We start from the raw sequence: 24,367 nt of genomic DNA on the forward strand, positions 1-24,367 counted from the left end.
AAAGCTAATGCCCATAGTGCAAGCTCCTGTATTGCGAAATACTTTTTATATTACACTTAATAGTTTACATTTTATGTTTGTATTCTTTCATAGGTTTATATTTGGTACTGATGACTGTACAAAATCATTGGTTGTAAAATATATCATCTCAATCTGACCACATGGATGCATTGAGGAGGGTTTGTTTTGTAAGAATTGAGCTTGCGATTGTGTTTTCAAATAAAAATATGATTTCTTAGGTTGTGAAATTTTGATTTATTATGGGCCATTCATCATCAAGCTCTTGAAAACCTTTGTTTTTTCACGTAGGCTCGATCACCATCGTCGTCGTTATGCTGGTGTGATTGAAAAATTGCAGTGGTAGGAGCAGTTAGTGCATGTCACCTTGTGTTGACGTTGCAAGTTCGAATCCTTATGGTATAAGTTGCATAAGTGGTAGGGGTCTGCCTAACCTCAGCATCCTCTGTAGAACAAATTTGCATTGGCATTGTCTTTCCATTGGCTTTTGACAATGAAATTATGAATCTAAGGTGCTTACGATATTGGACCCTCGTGCAACTTAAAGAATGAATCTGGTTAACATCAGAAAAAAAAATGAGTGGTGAGAAACCAACTGTTATTTGGCTTTGCAAGTGAGATTTGTTTTCCCATTTATGTTCTAACGTGCAGTCACATTGCGTTTTTTTATGTGCTACGAGCACTTTTCATCTCTCTCATATGATTTGTTAACTGTGGGGTCAACAGCAAATGAGCAAATGGCAGGTGCCAAGTACAACATGACATTTGATGTTGAAATTTGTATAGTGTCATGATGAAATTCATACATATTCAAATATGGTTGTGATTATATTTGTTTTGAATCCGATTAGAATGTAAATTTTTTTTATTATAGTTCAAAGAAAAAAAAATCATCATTGACCACACATTGGTTTTCATCCATTTGGTAAAACCCTTGATATCTCTCATACCCACTAGAGAATACACCCAGACTCGACCTTACAGAAAGGGATGCCAGCCTTGTGTTTCGAAGTTATGATGTTAGAATACATGTGCATGTCAGATTTTGAGCCAGTCATGTATCGGAATCCAAGTAGGTCAGACTAGATATTGCAGAGACCAGCTGGTTGGGAGTGTGGCAGGCGTCCTCGCGTGTCAGTATAGAGGGGGGTGGGATGGCCGGTCTAAGGATGATAGGTAACGTGGTTGTGCAATTTTCTCATCACATTTCTCGATAATGTTTGCCGGTTGCTTATTGTTTGCTCAATGTTTTCTTATGCCAATCCATTCTGGTTGGTGCTGTATGTGCGGCCGCATGTTCACGTCTCTTTGGCACATGAGCAGATATAGCTGTTAATTTTACTGGTAATCTATTCCCGATTCAATTGTTACGCCTCTCTCATTATCCCCGTCGCTTCCTCTCCTTCCTTTGCATGTTTCCGCCAAATAATTCATTGAAGTGCTCCTCTGGCAGATGGTATGTTCAAGGGCATCTACAATGGCAAGAATTGTCACGCTCCTGATATTCCTGTTGTGCTGCAAAGGGCGTGGAATGCAGGGGTCGATCGGATAATTGTGGGTGATATGCAGTGACGTCCTTTCAATAGTATATGATGCTTGTCGATTCCTCGTTTTTTATACCTCCTCCCTGAAAAGGTCACGGATTCTGCAATTTTTGTCCTTGAAGGTGACTGGAGGATCGCTCGAAGAGTCCAAAGAGGCGTTGGCTATTGCTGAAATGGATGGTATGCATTTGTACCTCGGACCGTGTGTGTGTGTGTGTGTGTTCCTATGGAGCTCTTTTACCTGTAACAGATCCAAAAACATTTTAAATGGCCAGGATACATATGGTCTCTTTCATTACCAAAACTTTCTTTTTTGCATATTCCTTACTCCTTCATGTAGTGTCTTTCTTGAGGTTTCCAGTCTAGGAAGCTAAAGCGGGAAACGGAATGAGAAAAGGAAGCTAGAAGCTAGTTATTTTAAAATTTATAAGAAGCGGGGAAAAGAGAAATACATTTGAAAATACTAATTAAAGGAGAAGGGAGTGAAAACTAAAACAAAAATGACTATTCTTAAATTTTGTGATTTTGCAGTGGAAAAATTAAATTATTTTAAAAATCTAAAAATGATGGTTGCCAATTTAAAGAAAGTATATGAAAAAGAATTTAAAGAAAGTATATGAAAAGTGAGTGGGAAGCGTGAAAGGAAATACATGAAAAACATGAAAAGAAGCTTGAGAAAAGGGCACAGGAATCATGTAGGAAAACAGGGAAGAGTGAGAAATATAGTAAAAGTGTAGGCGAATCTAGATTCCTATCAAGGTTAGGAAGCGAAGAGTTTTGTGCTTCCAAGCGAATTTCTGAGAAGCCCTCTCTCCACCTATCTATGAAGCTTCCGGTAACTCTGCTCTTTCTTCAAACTTCTGAGTGATATTTTTAGTGTTGACAGTAGATTCAGATAATGTGATTGTGAGTGGAGTCCTAAGGCTTCTTTGTTTTTATTAATACAGGACGCCTTTTCTGTACCGTTGGTGTGCACCCTACCAGATGCAAGGTATGAAGATAACATTGCATGATAAATTTGCCACTATTGAATGTGAAGAATGATCTGATTGAAAGGCAAACTCTTTTTTGTCTGTTAGGAATTTGAGGAAAGTGGCGATCCTGAACATCACTTTCAAGAGCTTTTGTCATTGGCTAGACAAGGAGTTGATAAAGGGAAGGTATGTGACGTAACAATATTAGTATCCCTTGTGTTCATCTGAATATCAATACAGATTACAGACACAAGTTTCTTTGCGATTTATCAGTACGAGTCATTGTCTAGACAAGGAGCTGATAAAGGGAGGGTATGTAACATGAACAGTATTAGTATCCTTTGGATACATCTGAATATCAATAACACAAGTTTCAGATTTAAGATCAAGTTTGTTTGTTTGCGATTAATCAGTATGACAACAACTTGAACAACCAAAGGCCTTTAATATTGAGTAATTTGGACAGTTTTAAAGGAGTATCTCTCATGAATGATCAAATTGTTTAGCACAGAAGCCTTTATGTTCATGCAAATCTAAGGTCACTGGTGAACATTAATGGTAAAGCGACTTTGATGATATATGTGTTTTCTTTTTATCACTCCATTTTGTTTTACAGTGTGGGACAAGAAACCAGTGCCCAGTTCCATTATCTTTTAAATAGTCTTTGAAACCATTCAGTATATACTTTCCCTTTATTATATTAGAAAACCCAAGTGCTGAATTGACTTTCATCGTAGGTGTCAAATTCTTTCTTCAATACATCTTTGATGGTAAACAGACAAGGGACATCATGGGAATTGAGTAGTAACAACCCTGTCTATTAGGTTACCGAGTAGTAACAACCCTGTCTATTACTACTACTCAGCTCATCCATCTCTATAACTCACTTAAATCTAAAGTTACTAAAGAAGTCAAACATCATGGGGATTTTTTTGCAAAATGAGGATGTGGTGTCATTATCATGTGGGAATTACGGCTCATTATGTGGAAGCATGGACCATAGTCATGAAACTGTAGAATATCATGTTTTAATTGAAGTTACAAATGATTTATATTGATCTCTACGTCTTTCCAGAATATACTAATTTTGTTCCGATTATTAACAGGTGGTTAAGTTCAAAAAACAATTCTCATGTATTATTTGAATTGTTGCTTGAGATGCATATTTTTGGATATTAACTGCTGTGCATATGATCTTTTTGGTTCATTTCAAACTACTTCAGTAGTTGGAAGATTTATAACTTGAGCCAATGTCTTTGTAAACTATTTGAGCAACTACAGTACCTAAGCTGTTGATGTTATTTTCTTGTATGTTAGAGGACTTTCAAGAGCATATCCTTTGATATTTCTTTATCAATATCTGATGTTACTCTCTTGATGCTGCTCTATTTCAGGTAGTGGCCATTGGCGAGTGTGGATTGGACTATGATAGGACCCATTTTTGCCCACCTGAAGTTCAAAAGAAGTAGTTCAAGATCCTGACATGATATTGCAAGAATATATATATATATATATATATATATATACATATATGTGCTAGAACCAATTGTACTTACAATCGAGTTGGAATCTTATGATGCAAGTTGTTTTAACTCAATCTAACCCCATAGATGTTTTCAACATGCTCAATTTAGTAGGAATTAACCATTGGATCATGTTTTTTTCGAAGAAAAACATGTTTTTTATGAGTCAAAAAAATTGATGCATAATCATTGATTTTTAGATCACCACAAAAACCTGTATACAGGTTGGATTCCGGCGATACAAAAGCCTGTTCCCACTAATAAAAACATGTAGACCACATCTATGGTGTTGGATGTGAGAAGAAAACACAGTTTGCTAAGTCTATTGTAAATATAATCGACTGTAGCAAACATTAACCTTATATACATACATACGTATGCATGTATATACAATCAACTGTATGCATGTATATTCTGTACCACCATTTTAGGTTGGAAATTCTTGATTTACATAGATCTAATATCCAAAGGCAAAAAATAACCATTGGATTATGTTTAGCATGATCTGTTTACAGTTTTCAAGTGTTAAAATTGACTCCATAATTTTTGGGCTATTCTGAAACCATCCTCATCTTCATGTATTTTGAACCACTGATTTATTATATTGAAAATTGTAGTTTATATTGTATTGCAAGTAATTCTTAATAAATGAATCATGTGGAGTGTATTTCCATGGTGAGGTTGATCATATAAAACTCACACCGATGAGTTTCTGCTAGGAGGGATGGTGGGGTGGGGGTTGGGAACTTGGGAGCCAATAAGTGACCCCTGTTCCTTGGCATCTATATATGTATATATGTGTGTGTGTTTGTGTTATTTAGCAAAAACCACCATTTTTTTTCTTTTTTTAGCTCAAACACTACAAATGTGATCTACATGGTTCTCTTTGTTGGGAATGGGTTTTGGAACATGTCATTTTGATGTGTAAGCAGGTTTTCAAGAGCTTAAAATTTTCAGCCAACTATGTTCTAAAATTTCACAATTCAAAAGATTGTGCTTTTATGTCAAACATGATCCAGGGTGTGATTCTTAACAAACAGACCTAGGGGTGCACAACGAACCGAGCTAGCTCGGGCTCGGCTTGTTTAAGCTCGACTCAAGATTGTCCATGAAAGTAAATGAGCCGAGCTTGTACACAAGTCCAGACTCGATCTACATAAATGAGCCGAGCTTGATCAAGCCACTAAACTTGATAAAGCTCGAAAAACTCGATTAAGCTCTTGGAAATAGCATATATAAATATGTGTGCAGAAAAAAAACTAAAAGTTGGCATTTCTCTAACGTGTAGTGTTGTGGACATCTCCATGAAAGGTAGTGAGTTTGAATCTCCCATTATTAAAACTTTTCACGTTTTACAATAACCTTGCCCATCTTTTTGGAATATATATTTCATCATAATAGTCAAAACAGGCCAGCCTGGCCTAACAGTGAGGCAGTTGCCCACTTTTTGGAGAGGTTGGGGATCGAATCCCACATTTTCAAAAGTGAATGATAAAAAAACTTTTTAAAACTTGGGGTCAAGTTCGGCTCAGCTTGAGCTCAGAACCGAGCCGAGTCTGGACAAGGCTGTTCCAGCTCAACTCCGAGCTCGAGCTGAGCTTGAACAGTGGTGTTTCTGAGCGAGCCAAATTCAAACAACCTAGGCTCGGCTCATGTGCACCCCTAAACAGACCATGTTGAACACATTTATGGTGTTAGATTGAGTAGATACGGCTTGCACCTAGGATCTCCAGCTAGATAGGATGGTGATGACGAATTAGTTACATTTCAAAAGTACCATAGCACTTTGTGATACTTCAATTTTTTTCATGTCCTTTAAAACTCGGAGACAAAATTTCAAAAAAAATCCTTGCACACTGTTTTCCTTTTTTTTTCTCATCTTTGGTTTATGTGAATTTATTTTGAATAACCCTTACCTTTGAAACTAGATATTTTGAAAGGCAGTTTGAATTGGCTGCAACTTTGAAGCTTCCCATGTTTCTTCATATGCGTGCTGCTGCCGAAGACTTTTGTGACATTTTATCGAGAAATAAGCATCTGTAAGTTCTTCTAGAGATCATTGATAAATTATGTTTATGTGTGTGGTTGAGGTGGGGGGGGGGGGGGGGGGGGTTGATAAGTGGGGATCTACTGGCCATGCAGGTTTTCAATGCTTGTGCTTTGTACTTGTTTGGCATTAATGCATGCACCTATTTGTAGGTCTTTTTTGGTTTTTGTTTTCTATTCTATTTTTTGTTCTTACATCTTGTACATGTTGTAGCTGGTCATGGTTAGTTTTATATCCACCAATCCAGTAACAGCCATATTGGCATATAACTGATGCCTAATGCAATTAAAACCACAAACCATTTTTTGATTGTTGGGGAGTGATCCCAAACAAGCATCAATAAAGTAAACAGAACACACACATACGAGTGGGCCCCAAAACTCAATAATGTGTTATACTGTTATATCAAAGAAGAAGTGAGGTGAAACACAAGAGTCAACTGCCTTTATTGATGTTACATGTCAAAAGAATTAGATAATGACTAAAATGCTGCAAAAAAAAAATGCAGACAGTCTTTGTCATTGCAGCGTTTCCTCTTTTGATCCCTTTCATCCTCCTTTTACCTACCATGGATTCTTCTACTTCCTCTTCAGTCCTTTCAGCAAGCTTCCTCAATCAGTTAGTTTTCGAAAAATCAAATCTCAAATTTTCTTATTTGAAAAAGACAAATCTTTCCTTTCATTCGAAGCCAATATCTTTCTGGTCATTTGGGTGGATCGATTCAGACTCCACCAGAATTCATACTAAGGGAAGAAAAGGATGAAAAAGGGGTTGTTATTAAATCCTCACAGGTTCGAAACCCAGAATACATTTTCTGGATGAAACACGGTCAGGCGTTGGTGGCGCTATGTGGACCCAACTTGTGCAAACATTTTCACAGGTTTCTGAGGCTAGAGTTATGTTTCTAAAATGGGAGTTCCTGAATCTCAAAAAGGGATCCATGTCTATCATGGAGGACCTTAATAAGATGAAGGAAATCACAAATAAGCTTGGTCACATCATTTCAGATAAAGATAAGGTACAATATGTTCTTAATGGATTAGGACCCGAATACAACATTATCTATACTATCTTATCTTGTTTTGATGAGCTGCCTACTTTTGAAGCTTTACATCCTAAGTTGTTGCAATTTGAGATGAATTTAGGAGGGCCTGTTGAGAATCCTACGAGGACAACAGAAAGTCATCAGGTACTTATTTCAAGCACACAATTTAGGAAAGGAAGATGAGGCATTAGAGGATGAGGCAGAGAGCAAAGAGGTAATCAGGGAGGACGTAAGCTGCTCCCACTTCCTATTTCTTATCAGGGCAAGAAAATACCCACGTCATACATTTGCAAGAAACCTGGACATGTTAAAGCAGACTGCTGGTATAAAGATGATCCTAGGTATGTTAGAGAGCAGAGCCCACCGAGTAAAAGTGCATCAAATAAGACTGGGGGATCAGGGACGGAACCAGTGGATAGACAACTTCTATTAGCCACCTTAGTAGGGTTGAATTTAAAGCAGAATGATCAAGGAATTTGGTACGTTGATTCTGGGGCAATAAATCATATTACTGGGGATGAAGGTAATCTTAAAAACTTGTCTCCTTTGGTAGAGATAGAGTTATTACCGAAGATGACACTCGTCACACCATCACACACAGTGTAAATGCTTTCATTTCTATGTCCAATACAAATCTTTGCCTATCAAATGTTTTTTTTTGTTCCTAATATAAAAAAGAACCTTGTTTTCGTTTATAAACTTGTTGATGATACCAATTCTTGTGTCATTTTTACTCATGTTTATGTGGAGGATCTTTATATGAAGTGGATATTCGCTGAAGGAGAAATACGGGAGAATATGTATCTCTTCAAGGAGAATCCGTTGGCTTGTGTTCCAGTTCAAGATGCTGAAAAATCATGTTGTTTGGTCAATGAATTAGAGTCCAATAAGTCAAGTGTCTAGCATAGTCGTTTAGCCCATTGTAATAAGCCCTTTATTGAGAAGCTTGTTTCCAAAGATTTGATTCCAGCGTCTAGTTTGAGTCATGAGTTAAATAAAATTTGTTCTAGTTGACAAGTATCTAAGAGTCATAATGAAAGAGCTTCTAAATTGTTTGAAATTCTGCACTTTGATGCATGGAGACCGGCTGGCTCCAACTGTTTCTTCTTCTGAGGGTCGATATTATGTCACTTTTATTGATAATCATTCTCGATATACATGGATATTTTTCATGAAACATAAGTATGAAGTTTTCACAATTTTTTAAAAAAATTTATGCTATGGTTCACACTCAGTTTTCTTTACCCATTCTTAATTTCCAGTGTGATGGTGGGGGTAAATACCCTTGATGCAGTGTTCTTGGGGAGAAAGAATCGATGCCCACCTGGAATCGGTGTGGCTTATGCTGTTTTTTTATTTTCAATAAGGTTCCAGCAATACAGGGGAAACAAGGAACGGTAAAGGAATAAAGCAACAACGATTAACTGAAAGGGAATGAAGAAAAGGAACAAGCAATGTCAAAACTAAAGAAAAAAGGAAAATGCTGCTAAGTCTTTCATATTCTGTGTTCCACGAAACCCTAGGAGAGGGTCTTTTAAAGACTATTGTTGGACCCGGGTCGCGGGTCCAGCCTTGGACCCGAATCGCGATCCGGGTCAGCTTCAATCGGCTGCTGGCTCTGTGATGTTCGAACCGCACCACGCCTGGAGTAGGTGCACAGGGGTACGTCCCTGTGTCGCGGCTCCGTACCTGCAATGGGGTCGGACACGTGGGTCCAGTCATCTGCCCTTTGTGGTGGATCGAGATCGTCTGCCCTTTGTGGTGGTTCGGGTGGCACGATGGGTCCAATCGGGTCCTGCCCTGCATCATTCTCCCCTGGTTGGGAAGAAGTCGGCTTTGACGACTTGTTGTTTCCACAGTAAGCATATAGATCAGTCACGTTGAAAATAGGGGAAATATGCCAATCGTCGGGCAGCTCAAGGAGGTAGACATTCAAACCCAATTGCCGAAGGATCTTAAAAGGACCATACTTCTTAGGACTCAATTTGCTATAGGTGCCTACTAGAAAGCGCTCGGGACGCAAGTAAACCCAGACGAGTTGACCGACTTGAAACTGGACATCACGACAACTTTGATCTACGAAAGCTTTGTAGGCTTCGTAGCTTTCAACAAGTTTGGTGCGGACCTGTCTGTGGATGTCACGCATATATTCGACGACATCAAATGCGTCTGGAGCCGGAGCTGGGAGATCGGACACATGGGCTAGGTCAACGACATGGGTGGGCGACCGACCATACACCACTTGGAACGGGGATTTACCTGTAGAACGGTTAATGGAATTGTTATATGCGAACTCGGCTTGAGGCAATACGAGGTCCCAAGTTTTGACATTCTCCCCCACTAGACTCCGTAACAGGTAACCTAAGGTGCGATCGACAACTTCGGTTTGGCCATCTGTTTGGGGGTGATATGCACTACTGAACTGAAGCTTGGCCTTTAATAAAGCCCATAACGATTTCCAAAAATGGCTCATAAAACGCGTGTCACGATCAGAGGTGATGGTGCGGGGTAAGCCATGGAAACGGGCGATGTCCTTGAAGTAATAGGAAGCTACTAATGATGCGTCAGTGGTTCGCTTACACGGGATGAAAATAGTCATTTTGGAGAACCGGTCAACAACGACTAGAATTGAATCAAAACGACGTGGAGTTCTGGGAAGACCTACGATAAAGTCCATGGATACGTGCTCCCACGGTCGCTCAGGGATGGGTAACGGAGTATACAGATCACTATTCTGACGATGACCCTTACACACTTGACACACATAACACCCTTGAATGAACTTGACCACGTCTGTGCGCATTTTGGGCCAAAAGTATCGTTCATCTAATAAGGCGAACGTCTTATCATGTCCAAAATGTCCAGCTAACCCTCCCTCATGTAACTCGGAAATCAACTGAAGCCTAAGGGAAAAATCAGGCACACATAACTTGTTCCCACGAAAGAGGTAACCATTATGAATACTAAAACGGTGGTCGACGGGGTGATCTGAAGAGATGCACCCTTCCCAGACTTGTTGGAAGTCAGGATCCGTCGGGTATAACTCCTTGCACTGCTCGAACCCAATAACCTGCACTGACATAGTCATCAGAAGGCTGTTTTTTCTACTAAGGGCGTCAGCCACCTTATTCAGAGTACCCGATTGATGATGAATCGTGAAAGTGTACTCTTGCAGAAAGCTGACCCACTTGGCATGACGAGCACTTAGCTTCTTCTGACTATTCAAATACTTCAATGCCTCATGATTCGTGTATAAGACAAACTCCTTATAAATAAGATAATGCCTATAATAACGAAGGGCTTGTACAACGGCATAGAACTCAACATCATAAGTGGAATACTGGCACCTGGCCTGAGTCAGCTTCTCACTAAAGAAAGCAACAGGGCGACAATTCTAACTCAATACGGCACCAATTCCCACTTTAGAGGCGTCACACTCAACCTCAAAGACTGCACTGAAATCAGGGAGAGCTAAGATAGGGGCACTAGTCATTCTTTCTTTGATGATCGTAAAGGCTCTTCCAGTCGCGGGCGTCCAATGAAAGCTAGTACCCTTTAAGCACTCCGTGATGGGGGCCATGAGGGTGCTAAAATTTCTCACGAAACGTCGGTAAAAAGTGGCTAACCCGTGGAAACTACGGATCTCTCCTATAGTCTTTGGGGTAGGCCAATCGACAATCGCACGGGCTTTTGCGGGATCTGCCTTGACTCCATCAGATGACACAATAAAACCTAAGAACACGACATTGGACGTCATAAACTCACACTTTTTCGCATTGGCATACAATTTTTCTTTCCTCAAAATTTCTAAGACTTGACGCAGGTGACTCAAATGATCGGACACAGACGAACTATAAATCAAAATATCATCAAAGTAGACAACAACAAACTTCCCGATACACGGACGCAAGACTTGGGTCATCATGTTCATGAAGGTACTTGGGGCATTAGATAACCCAAACGGCATGACTAACCACTTATACAGCCCATCACGTGTCTTGAATGTCATTTTTCACTCATCCCCCTCCCGTATATGAATCTGGTGATACCCGTTTTTTAAATCTATTTTAGAGAAAATGGAGGCACCAGATAACATATCATCCAAACGGGGGATGGGAAAACGGTATTTGACCGTGATGTGATTGATCGCGCGAGTTATCTGGCGATCAAACTGCGAAGGGTCATTAAAGATAAAAGAGTATGTGTTTTTGCGGCCATCGTGAGTTATCTGGCGATCAAACTGCCAGGGACGTCCCAAAAGGATGTGACACGCGTGCATAGGGGCTACATCACACCACACCTCATCATGGTAGTGTTCCCCCATGGAAAACCAGACTAGACATCGTTGAGTGATGGGGACCTCGTTTCCTTTCTTGAACCAAGCCATCTTGTAGGGTTGGGACAGTTTCTCGGTGTTGAGTTTCAAGGTAGACACTACACTCTCAGACACCATGTTCTCGCATGCCCCGGTATCAATGATAACATCACATGCGTGACCCTCACAGTTGCACCGGGTCCTAAAAATGTTATTCCTCAACCATTTCGATGGGGCCGATTCTCGGGGTGTGGTCAACACATGACGGATGGACAACAAACTTTCGACATTACCGTCGAACTCTATAACTTTCCTCTCATCCTCGTCCTCAACTAATGACTTGCTCTCACTCTCACTCTCAGATGCTGACTCTACAATACCTTCAACAAGATGGGTATTCTTGCTCATGGTGGGACACTTAGACGCGACATGCCCTAACTCCTGACACCTAAAACAACGAAGGGTCGACTCACTAGGTTTGGCTTTGGACCGGGTATGGAAAGCTGGTCCTGACTCGTCAGGTTTGCTAACGTCTGCTCTAGGCTTTGAGTCACTAGGGGAGCTTGCTCCCCTGGTTGGGAAACCCGACTTAGGTCGACTGGTGGGTTCACTACGGGAGGTCCTATATTCTTGCCTCCTTTTCAGCTTTTCCTCGACATTCATGACGTAACTGCTGGCCTGATCTAATGTCTTAACTGTGACACAACTAAAATCATCAGAAATGGCAGGGCGGAGACCTGAAATGTACCCCGTGACCTCCTGGCGGGCGGTTTCCTCGATCTGCACACGTAGGGAAAGACGATGGAACTCCGCAGTGTACTCTGCCACAGTTCGGGTGCCTTGACGCAGTGTCAGGTACTCCTTGTAGGCTCTCTCGGCGTGATCTGAAGGCACGAATTTTGACTGCATCAATCTTTGCATCTCCTCCCATGACTGTACGCGCTCTAATCCCTGCCGCTCTCTCGATCGCTGCAGCTCCACCCACCATGTCTGTGCTAGGCCTCTCAGTCGAGTAGACACTAGAGAGACACGACCGTGTTCAGCGACGGTGTGGTAGTCGAAGAAGAACTGCACGACATAAGACCAGTCGAAGAACTGCTCCGCGTCGAATCGCCCCGCAAACTCCGGAAGATCCAGCTTCACTTCGTAAGTGGAGGAGTGTTCTGGTGCTCTCTGTTGTCGAGGCTCCACCATTCCTGCAGGATACTCGTTCCAGAAAGCGTTGTCGTCCCATACTGCTTCATCGTCCGTGGTGCGGTACTGTTCGCCTGGATGCTGGTGCTGACGAACTCCACTGATGGGTGGTTGGCGCTCAGGTCGCGCCGCTCCCTGTTGATTCTGCCTCGGTTTGGCTTGCCCGTGGACGGGAGCCATCTGCGGCTGGCATTGGGGCACCGAAATGAAAGGAGGTCCAGGGTAAGGTGGGTGGGTCTGGTGGCTTTCGGGTTCTAACTGGGTAGGAGCAAGGTACTACGGGTTTGGGTTATGATAGTGTTGTTGGGTCGGGTGAGGTATCGGGTTTTGGATCGGTAAGGGGCTAATGGGTTGGTTGGGGTTTGGGTATCGGGTTAGGTTGGGATAGGACTGAGATGATTTGGCCGATTGGATATGGGTCGGGCCTAATCCTAGACTATTCGTCAGACCCAGATTTGGATAGGTTGGATCGTGGGTCGAGTTGTGGGGATAAGAGGCTCGGTTTGAACTCGATCCGCGATCCATATGATGATGGGTCTGGTTTTGACCCGACTCAAATCCAAACTGGAGCTCCGTCTGGGTCCGATATGGGTCTGGGTCAGCAGTGGATCCATCTTGGGGATAAAAATTAACGAGTTGGATCTAGTTCGGAGCAGCCCGCGAACAGGACCCAACTGGGTAAGCCGGGTGAAGGGGTTCTGGATTCAGACCCGCTCCCTGAGACCCAACGGACGGTCCCAGCGAATCGGGCCTGTGCCCTGTAGACATGAAGGCTGGACCGGACCCTCCTGGGTTCGATCCACTCAAAAGGGGCCCACCTGCTCCAGTGCGCGGGTACGCTGTCACTAGGCCTCCACGCACTAGGTCAGGGGGGTTTAAGATTTCCTTCCCGGGTCGGGCCGACAGAACTGGGACCGACGAGAGACCCAGCGTGACGCTGGGGCCCTGTCGTCCCGACCCGACCGGTAGTGCTGCCAGATGCCACGAGCTTGGGCCTATAGGTGGACCCAGCGTAATGATGGGGTCCCGTTGACTCGGGCCGGCCTGCGACGTGATCGCAGGGTGTTGATACCCCAGACCCGAACCTGCAGGTGGACCCAGTGGGACGCTGCAGGGCCGGTCCAACCTGCGACGCAGCCACCTTGGTTGTGATACCCCCACAGGGGGAAGGTCGCTTATCGAAACACCCTGGTGCAGCTGGAAAATACCCGGATCGGTGGTGGGCATCGGAGCCGACGAGAACGAAGTGACACGACCATGCTGAAGTTGGGTCGGTTGATAGGATGCAGAAAGATTGGGGCTCACGCCTGCAGTCGCATCATCCACCAGATCTGCGCCTGCTGCTGCGTGTTGTTCTTTGGGTGATTCAAGGGCCACCAGGCGCTCATCAAACCCATCCAGACGCTTTGACAAGCCGGCGATGTCCCTATTCATTCGCAGCATATTCTCCTGGATTTTCGTCAGCACATCCATCACACGCAGCATTGGATCTTCGTTGCCAGTCTCCTCACGCTCCTCGCCTCGTGCCGGATCGGTCCCTGCTTCAAGAGTTATCTCGCTGATGAAGGTGGACGCCTGCTCTGATACCACTTTGATGCAGCGTTCTTGGGGAGAAAGAATCGATGCCCACCTGGAATCGGTGTGGCTTATGCTGTTTTTTTATTTTCAATATGGTTCCAACAATACAGGGGAAACAAGGAACAGTAAAGGAATAAAGCAACAACGATTAACTGAAAGGGAATGAAGAAAAAGAACAAGCAATGTCAAAACTAAAGAAAAAAGGAAAATGCTGCTGAGTCTTTCATATTATGTGTTCCATGAAACCCTAGGAGAGGGTCTTTTAAAGACTTGCTGGACCCGGGTCACGGGTCCAGCCTTGGACCCGAATCGCGATCCGGGTCAGCTTCAATCGGTTGTTGGCTCTGCGATGTTCGAACCGCACCACGCGTCGCGGCTCCGTACCTGCAATGGGGTCGAACACGTGGGTCCGGTCATCTACCCTTTGTGGTGGATCGGGATCGTCTGCCCTTTGTGGTGGGTCGGGTGGCACGATGGGTCCAATCGGGTCCTGCCCTGCATCAACCCTTCAAATAACTTTATTCAATATCTTAAGGATAATGGAGTTAATAGAAGGGTATCTTGTTCCCGGACACCTCAGCAAAATGGACTTGCTGAGAGGAAACACAAGCATATTGTTGAAAGTGCACCAGCCATGATGAATGTAGGATCTGTTCTTTTATTCCTTTGGAAAGATGCCTTCCATACAAATGTACACACCATAAATATATTGCCTATGAAACTGCTGTAATATAAATCTCCACATTATGAATTGTTTGGCCAGCACCCTGATTATAATTATCTAAGGGCATATGGCTGCACGTGTTATGTTCACATTGATGCCTCTCTACGAAACAAGTTTGACAAAATGGCTTATCTCTGTAAATTTGTTGGATATGCAGATGACTATAAGAGATATAGATGCTATGACATTGAAAATAATGCATTCAGTTATCCAAAAATATAGTTTTTGATGAATCTGATTTTGTTTAAAAGGACAACAATATACAAAGTATTCAACTGTAGTCAAAACAACTATATCAGCCTTGGTTAGATTATGATATGTTCTCTATCGGGGGCAACAACAACAAATTGTGCAAAACAATGACAGATTAGAAGCTTCACATGTGGGGTCAGACCAGCCAAGTTCATCATTCTGAAGGCATAGAAGAAAGGTTCAAAGGAATTATATACAGCTGCATGATTCAAAATATTGAATCTGAAAATACATCTGAGAGTAGTTCAAAACAAGAAAATGTTGAATATGAAAATGATCCCAATGAGTAAGGACAAATAATCGAAAGATCTGGAAAAGTGCGGCACCCCATTGATTGATGGGTAAATTATGAAAATTTCAGCATGGACCATCAAATATTTTTAGCTGCAGTATCTCACCATGTAGAGCCTCGATCATACAATTAGGCCTCAAAATCCAAAAAATGGATTGAGGCTATGAATGAAGAAATGTAGGCTTTATATGAATGTAAAACATGAGATGTTGTAAAAAGATTTGCAGGAAAGAATGTAATTGGATCAAAATGGGTCTTTAAAATAAAATATAAACCAGATGGCAGCATAGAGAGATACAAGGCAAGGCTGGTTGCAAAGGGTTTTAGTCAAGAACATGGGTTGGACTATGATGAAACATTCGGTCCAATAGTGAAGATGGGAACTAGCAATGGATCATGGTTGGCACTTAAGTGAACTGGATGTTAAAAATGCGTTCTTATACGGAGACCTCAAGGAGGAGGTGTATATAGAGCAGCCGCAAGGGTATAATGAGAAAGATCCAGCCAACTATGTGTGTAGATTGAACAAAGCTCTATATGGGCTAAAACAAGCTTCTCAATTATGGTTTAAGATTTTTTCACTTGAAATCCAACAACATGGTTTTTGCAAATCTCATCTTGATCATTCTTTGTTCATCTATAAAGGTGACAAATGGATTACAGTATTACTCATTTATGTTGATGATATCATAGTTCAAGGAAATTTCAAAGACCATATTGATGATGTCAAAAGTGTGCTAAATAGTAGATTCAAAATGAAAGACTTGAGAGACCTTAAATATTTTTTGAGCGTTGAGGTTGATCAAGGAAAAGACTCATTAGTGTTGATACAACATAAGTACACTATTGATTTACTCAATCGGGCATGAATGAAAGATTAAAAACTAATATTCACTCCAAGTCTTTTGCAGCAGAAACTTGGACGTGATGAAAGAGTCATTTTTTATTATCTTACAAGGTATAGGAGTATTATGGTATATTCCACTATCTTACTTTTACTTGGATAGATATTGTTTATGCAGTCAATCAAGTTTCTCAGTTTATACATTGCCCTTGTGTGACTCATGTTGAGGCTATCAAAAGAATCCTTAGATATCTGAAAGGCACTCTTGGTGATGAGCCTTGTTATCGAAGAAACGATATTGATAAAGTTGCTTTATCAGTTATAGCTTTTTTAGATGTTGATTGGGCAGGTGATTCGGATGAAATAAGGTTTGGGCAGGTGATCCGGATGAAATACGGTTTGTCTTTGGGTATTGTGCTTTATCAATTATACAATATTTTAACAATATGATCCAATACATTTTAACACTCCCCCTCAAACTTAGAGTGTGATATACCAAAACTTTGAAAATACAAAAAGAAACAGCAAGAAGGATCCAAGTCTTCAATGATAATCTTCACCAAGGAGCCTGCATCAGCTATCTTCATCTTCATGATGCGTCCAAAATAGAATTTCTTTCTCATCACATTACATCTTTAAGAACCTAAAAAAAAGAACAAAACAAAGGTTCCAACTATACAAGAGAAGATATCTCAACCAAGTAGTTATAAAGTTTCAAAACATATATATATATATATATATATATATATATATTGAATAAGAATAACACTCAAGTAGAATTTTTCAAACAATTTGCAATAATTTTAGAAACATTAAACAATCATTAAGAAAGATAAGAGGAGTATACCTCAAAGAGAAATTTTTATGAAATCAATTTTAGACAATCATAAACCCAAAATCAACATATTTTTTCAAGAAAACATAACTATTGATCATAAGGGAATTTGATCACCAAAACGAATTATCAAGAAGAGATAAACAATCATGCATAAATAATATCCCAAAAGTTTTACAAAAGCACTTCAAATGAAATAACAAATCATTAATTATACTAAGCAAACACGGCAACATGCATATAAACTACAACAATTCAATAAAAATCCCACGTAACAAAGGGAATGATATATGCAAATCAACACCAATTTGCAAAAGATATGAAGAGATTTAAAAATCTCACAAATATCAAAAAGTGATATTTTACAAACCTCAATAATTTAGAAACAATATTAACCATACAACTAATGCATACATGAAAGAATCATGCAATAGTTTAGAACCAATGAAAGAGTCGCTTATGGATCAATTAAAATCCCACAAATATCAAGAAATGATATTTTGCAAATCTCAACAATAGTTCGACCACCGCAAGCAATCACCTCACTAGACCTCCAAACTTCAGAATTCAAGTGTATCAGTGACTAGAACAAGAGCATAATCACAATGCCACTAATGGGCTAAAAAACACAAAAGGTGTGAATAACCAACAACTACATAAAATGACACTTAAAACAAGTGTATCAGTTACTAGAAAAAGAGCATAATCACAATGCCTCTAATGGCTAAAAAACACACAAAAAGTGTAAATAACCAATCAACATCTCTTGTCTACATAAAATGACACTTAAAACAAGTGTATCAACGACGAGAATAAGAGCATAACCAATGGGTGCACATAACTCACCACATTAACAAAACAACATCTCTTATCTATATAAAATGACACTTAAATAAGTGTATCAAACAAGAGCATTATACAAACACACAAAGTGTGAGTAACCAATGGGTGCATATAACTCACCACACAAATAACATCTCTTGTCTACAAAATGTAACACTCAAGTAAGAGGCATAATAGGAGGACCACAAGAGGTAAGAGAGCTTGTAATGAAAACAAACTAATGTCATATACGATTATCAATTTTAACAATCTTTCAAAACATCATGGTTTCAAAATAGATAGCCATTACAGATAAACATAATTATAAGCATCCATAATAACAATGGCCAAATAAACAAATAATTGATACAACACACTCACGAAACCATAGATCAAAAGCGCCAAACTATAAGCCGACAATCTAAACTGACAAAAAATTGAGGTGCAAACAACTCACCCCAATAAACAACTCTGGTTCAACAACAAAGCCAAAAATAAATGAGGCATCATATAAAAAACTGTGATGGACAAAACAAATGCCATAAGGAAACAATAAATACTCATGAAAATCAATTTTCATATATAAGAACCGATTTGAAAAAACAAAGTTTGAAATCAAATCCAATAAAGGTAGTTGAAAACTTTAGAATAAGTATAATGCAATCATATGCACAACAAGATATCAAATGATGCAATCATATGCATGGTCAATATATGCAAGTCTACTATGAGACAACAATGACATACAATATTAAAGAGGGCCAAAACATATATAGAGATTTTTAAAAAACCATATAGAAAACCAAGAGTATACACAAGTACAACTAATCATGGATACTCACAAAGAAATCAAAATTCATGTATATGCAATAATCTAATAACTTTAAAGCCACAAAAAGTTATGAGGGAACACATAAGATATGCATATGAATACCATGATTTCACATAAGATACTAAGATACCCAAAATATATTTTGAATTATCATGCTTACGCAAGAGTCAATAAAACAATAGCTCACTTAAAAAACAAGATTTTTAAGAGAAAAATCTAATTTAAATTTAATTTGAGACCATAAAAAAATACCCAAAATGTTTAATTTTTCAACGTGAGTAAGATATTCTCATTGGCATAGGTCTTAACAAACAATTCTGTTTAATTTTCGATTGTCTTTGTATGTGTGCTTGCATATCATTGATTCGGGTATAGTTCTCTTTTATATTATTTCAAAAAAGTCAAATGGAATAAAGAGTCATCCCTCTTTATTAAGTTTCTTTGACAAAAGAATCGTACAATGACTAAAACACCTTTAATATGTACAAAAGACTGAAAACACTAATTTATATACATATTTACGAAATAGTTAATAACAAACAGTAAAATGTTGACGATGTCCCTAAGTACAACCAACCTATTATTTTCACAATTGACTCCTATATCAGTGCCATAAATCTGATGTTGCTCTCGCCATCCAAATACTGTAGCCATAATGTGCAAATATTTCTTTGAATTTCTGAGTTAATACTCAAGATGTAGACATTGGTCACTTTGTTGCAGTGAGTTGTGCATTGTTCGTGACACTGATTTTTCCATGTTGCTTGTTGGTTAGGTTCACCACTGGCATTGCCCATTCATTTACTGGTAGTGCAGAAGATCGTGATCTGCTTCTAAAGTTCAGTGGTTTGTATATAGGTACTTAGTCTTTTTGGAAGATTCCCTGCTTGGTTTATATAGAGATACTCAGTTGTTTGTATATAGGTACCAGTCTATGTTACTTGAACATTGACATGGGTATGGGTGCCAGACACGGGTAAGAAGTGTCGGACATGGCGGTTTTGAAAAACTAGATACGTGGACATGGTCATCAAAATTGTAAAAGAGAAGGAGAGTTAGTTCTTAATTGGGATTGATTTCCAGGGCACGCCTATGGTAACAATGAGAGAGAGTCTTATTACCGACTAACTTGACTCCATCAACTGAGAGAGAGAGAGAGAGAGAGAGAGAGAGAGAGGCTGACCCTTTTCTGTATAGTAAAAGGGCATGCTGACTCATTTTGGTGGACTTACGATCCCATAAAATATATGAAGGGAAAAAAGGTTTAAACAAGGTTGACACAAGTGTTCAACATCGAAACTTTGTGTCTAACACACTCAAAAGTGTCGGACATGCGACATCGAGTGTCTATTTTTTCCTTGGACACTTCTATGTTGAAAAGTGAAGTGTCAATTAATGAAGTGTCTAGGAGTGCCGGTGACAATGTCCATGTGTCAGTATCTGACAATGTTGGCCTTTTAGAAGTGTCAAGGTAACATAGGTACCAATAATTGTGAGGCTGTTTCTTCAAGGGAATTTTCTTGAGTGGCTGTTTCATTTTGATATGACTACACAACTTTTTATCAGTGTCTCTTTTTCAATTGGTCTGAACTAGTGAATTTGTTTAGTGACAGTTGCTCTTAATATACCTAGACTTACAGACATTTTTTGTGTTAAACAACTTGGCCCTTGATCTGATTTTATGCGACATCACTCACGAGAAATAATTAGTTGCTAATGTTTATTAGCTCCTAATTGTGCTGTCTAGTGTATTGCCTAAGCATCTAAGTTGAATGTTCCGGTATCTTGGAAAGAATATGTATGTGTTATGGAATAGCTTTACTTGCAAATGGGTTGCCTTTATCTTGCAACTATTTTTCATTTTCTCTGTCATAATCCTTGCAATTTTATGCAGGGCAGCCATATACTCTTCTTAACCTTGGTACTCATTTTCTAAATTTTGGTGAGTTCAACAGGTATAAACGGTTGTTCCCTGAAGACATCAGAGAATCTTGACGTTCTTGGAGGCATTCCCATTGAACGATTCATGATTGAAACTGATTCCCCCTATTGTGAGATAAAGAACACTCATGCTGGAAATAGATTTGTCACTTCCGTATGGCCATCCAAGAAAAAAGAAAAATATGATCCCAAGTTCACTGTTAAAGGCCGCAATGAGCCATGCACTGTTAGGTCTCTCTCTCTCTCTCTCTCTCTCTCTCTCTCTCTCTCTCTCTCTCTCTCTCTCTCTATATATATATATATATATATATATATATATATATATATATATATATATATATATATAAAGGGGACCGTCCAACTAAAGGAAGGTCCAAAATCTACAACCAACGATGGCCACGGCTCCCCTTCTCCAATGCTTGAGCATCTCATCAATCGGACCTCATATATTTGTTATTTATAATCGAAACGTGAAAAATTGATGACTCACAATGTTTTTAAAACTTTACAATACAAAGTATTGTGGACCATTGATTTTTAGCGCTTTCAACAACACATCTAAACATTGAAAATTCATAATCCAATACATGTCGCTCACTAAATGACTGATAAAAAATCTAATATGTAAAGTCCGATGGATGAAAAACTCGATCGTTAGAGAAGAAACGCCATTGATTATCATCGGTTGTAGATTTTGGACCTTCCTTTGGTTGGATGGTCCCCCCTTCCCTATATATATATTTGTTACTCTTGTGGGTTCTAAACCCCCTAGTGGAAAACTCTAATTTTTTTCTTTTAATCTTTTGCACATCTAACCCTTCAGATGTGATCTACATGTTTGATTTGGTAGAAGATGGCCCTTGGGTCATGTTTTTCTTACATGTATGTCAAATTTTTTAACGGTTAAAAATTCAACGGCCTACAATATACCAAATTTTCAACCATCAAAAAATTATATTTTTACATTGAACAAATATGACCAAAGAGTCAATTCCTACTATTTGATCATGTTGAAGGCATCCATGCCGTCAGATTTGGTCAAAATGACCTCCCCTATGATTTACTAAGCTGATTGGAACCCATGAGAGTCGCCAATATAATATATATATAGAGAGAGAGAGAGAAAGAGAGAGAGGAGAGATGGAAGTAACTGTGGATGCCCACGTCGGATGAGCATGCACACGATCAATGACACACATTTTTTTGCACAAAAAACAGCCTTTAGTGTAGGTCGTGAGTCGCGACTGCCGCTAAAGGCCTTACAGCCTTTTTTGTGATAGCCTGTAAGGCATTTAGCTGCGGTTGCAACTGCTGCTAGATGCCTTTTGGGCGGATGCACGGCACGCGACCGCCCGTCCGCCCGTTTGACATTTAAGTCGTCCACTATTACTCTGATTCATATATACACACACACACCACCAAAACTCAGAATAAAGTATGACTACCTGAATTGCATAAGAAAATCAGATCTGAACGTTTCACTTTTCAATCTTTAGTGTGGTTTGCGTCTGGCTTATCTTTGCATGTTTTGTTCTATAGCATCCTCGTTCGCTCACTGGATTGATCAGAATGCTTATAATTGTATGATACTAATTGCGCAAAATCATATTATTTATCATCTTTAATTTCAGTGCAAGAATGTATATAACTAAATAACGTCGTCACCCTTTCAGGCAAGTTCTTGAGGTGTTGGCAGCTTGTAAAGGTACTGAGGATATTGATGGGCTGGCTAGGACTATATACCTGAATACCTGCAGGTAATTTTGACTTTGCATTGGACGTAGAAAGCTGATTCTATACAGCGTTTGCATATTCTCCTTGTTTCCTTAGTTTCTTTTGAGAAAAGTCCAAGTCACTCTTTTTTCAGCCAACTCTTCATCATCTGTCCATGATATATAGATCTGAGTTGCTGGGTCCTCTATATTCCTAGTTCATACATGGGTGCTACCATGTTATCTGAGGATCAAGTGTATATTCATAAACAGAGGGAAAAAAAGTTGAAAATAGAGAAGTTACTGATAACTTCTTGATTACTCCGGCTCGCATTCACAAAGATAAAAAGAACTGTGACCTGCAACTTATGAGGCACTGCTTATACATTGAGCTGGATTCTGTGGCAACTGACTTCATAAAAAAGCTTGTCGGTTATGCTTAGGTTTTAGCACCTCTTTTAGAGGATTTATCTTTTGCTTAGTTTTGTTTGAAGATCTTTTGTTTCTTTTATTTTGTCTATTTGATTTCCATAGGCATTGATGCTTCGAAAGAGACAGAGTTAATGTGTCTCATTCAAGTTTGATTTTAGATGCTGTGGTATCAAGATCACAGTTCAGCCCTGTTTGCATCCCTTCACGAGTCATGGGATCCATAAACCGTGTTTGTATTTTCATGCCTGATCTTTCCCCAGGTTCGCCGGCGTTCTGATGAGCGTATCTCATTCATTTGCAGGATTTTCTTCCCCAGCGAGCTTGATACGACCGCAGATGATGATCTTGCTGATAACCGACTCTAGCAGACGATTTTTGATTAGCAGAAGGGGAGTTTTTTGGGTGCATAAGGAGCTAAACTCTATGCGAGGGAAGCACCTCATCAAATCGATTATGTAGACTTAATCAGTGCATTGCTATCCTATGAGAAATTTATTTTGTTTATACAAAACTATTTTCTTTGGCCGATTATAACAAATTGTACAATTTTGATTACATGACTAATCAGAAAAGTGGTGAAACTGCAACCGAATTTTAATAAGATTTTTTGTCCATGAGAAGGAGCGCATGCTCTCTCTCTCTCCACACTGTTTTGTAGTAGGAAAGGGACGCAATCCAGATCAAGGTACCGGCAACTCCACTTACATGTGAGATCCATTTGCTTGAAAACAGACGTGGATTTTTCGTACGAGAAACTTGTGGAAAACTCATGGGAGACGCATTTCCTACTGTTGCAAGAAACCTGTTTTCCATCGCTTGAGAAACCTATGTGTTTTATATGAAAAACGCATTTTCTATGTGTTCTTCATGCGTTTCACTTGAATAAAAAAAATTGTATAAAGTTGAGACTAGTGTGATACGTCTCTCGTTTCACATGAGCCTAAAAAGGTTTAGTTTTCCAAGTGCGACGCGTTTCTGATGCCAACCATTTTAGGGGACGAAGGGAGACTGAATTGTTTGTCCCGTGGAGTCCCTCTAGGGGGTGTTTGATTGCACATAGTGCGGGATGCTGTTCTACACGGCAGACACAAGGAATGTGTGTCCTCTGTGTCCCAGGAACGGCATAAAATCATTCACCCCTGGAACGGGATGGTGTTTCCACACACTAAAAAAAAGAGGGCAGAACACTCTCGGACAGCAAAACACATCCCAAAGCAACGTCCGGGATGCAGTGTCCCATCCGTCTGTGCACCCTGCGTTTGTGTGGGGCACGTGGGCCTCCTACGCATTCAATACTCCCCTAATCTCTGGCATCTATTGTAGCCAGACCAAGAGATGTTGTTGGACATAACGTATTTGGGTCCAACCCATTGGGTGACCCAGTTTGACACCATTAGTGGGCCACATAATAGGGTGTTAGTTGGTGGGAGTTACACGAATGAC

The 24,367-nt window shown here is 40.0% G+C and overlaps 1 protein-coding gene across 2 annotated transcripts; it reads left to right on the forward strand.

The window, feature by feature from the left end:
- Positions 1-1,081: 1,081 nt before the first annotated feature.
- On the forward strand, positions 1,082-23,509 carry LOC149831792 (TatD related DNase). Of its 2 annotated transcripts, none has more exons than XM_090012235.1 (12): positions 1,082-1,194; positions 1,342-1,362; positions 1,472-1,572; positions 1,685-1,742; positions 2,510-2,553; positions 2,642-2,722; positions 3,931-4,001; positions 5,988-6,098; positions 19,615-19,697; positions 20,795-21,011; positions 22,454-22,537; positions 23,226-23,509. In XM_090012235.1, exons 1-12 carry the CDS (start codon positions 1,173-1,175, stop codon positions 23,287-23,289), a joined length of 957 nt encoding a protein of 318 aa, XP_089868361.1. In that variant the 5' UTR covers positions 1,082-1,172; the 3' UTR covers positions 23,290-23,509. The 2 variants fall into 2 exon arrangements, with proteins under 2 accessions (XP_089868361.1, XP_089868362.1); XM_090012236.1 differs by having other exon boundaries at positions 19,615-19,685.
- Positions 23,510-24,367: the final 858 nt, after the last annotated feature.

Source organism: Nuphar pumila, chromosome 7 (genome assembly GCF_984573655.1).
Source record: "Nuphar pumila chromosome 7, dmNupPumi1.hap1.1, whole genome shotgun sequence".
Lineage (NCBI taxonomy): Eukaryota > Viridiplantae > Streptophyta > Magnoliopsida > Nymphaeales > Nymphaeaceae > Nuphar > Nuphar pumila.

Bases quoted from the DNA above. Each gene is read 5' to 3' on its own strand.
- LOC149831792 (XM_090012235.1), top strand. From the start codon at position 1,173: ATGGCCGGTCTAAGGATGATAG. The intron at 1,363-1,471 runs GTAATCTATTCC...CTCCTCTGGCAG, and splicing joins TATAGCTGTTAATTTTACTG to ATGGTATGTTCAAGGGCATC. The intron at 19,698-20,794 runs GTACTTAGTCTT...TGAGTTCAACAG, and splicing joins GTTCAGTGGTTTGTATATAG to GTATAAACGGTTGTTCCCTG.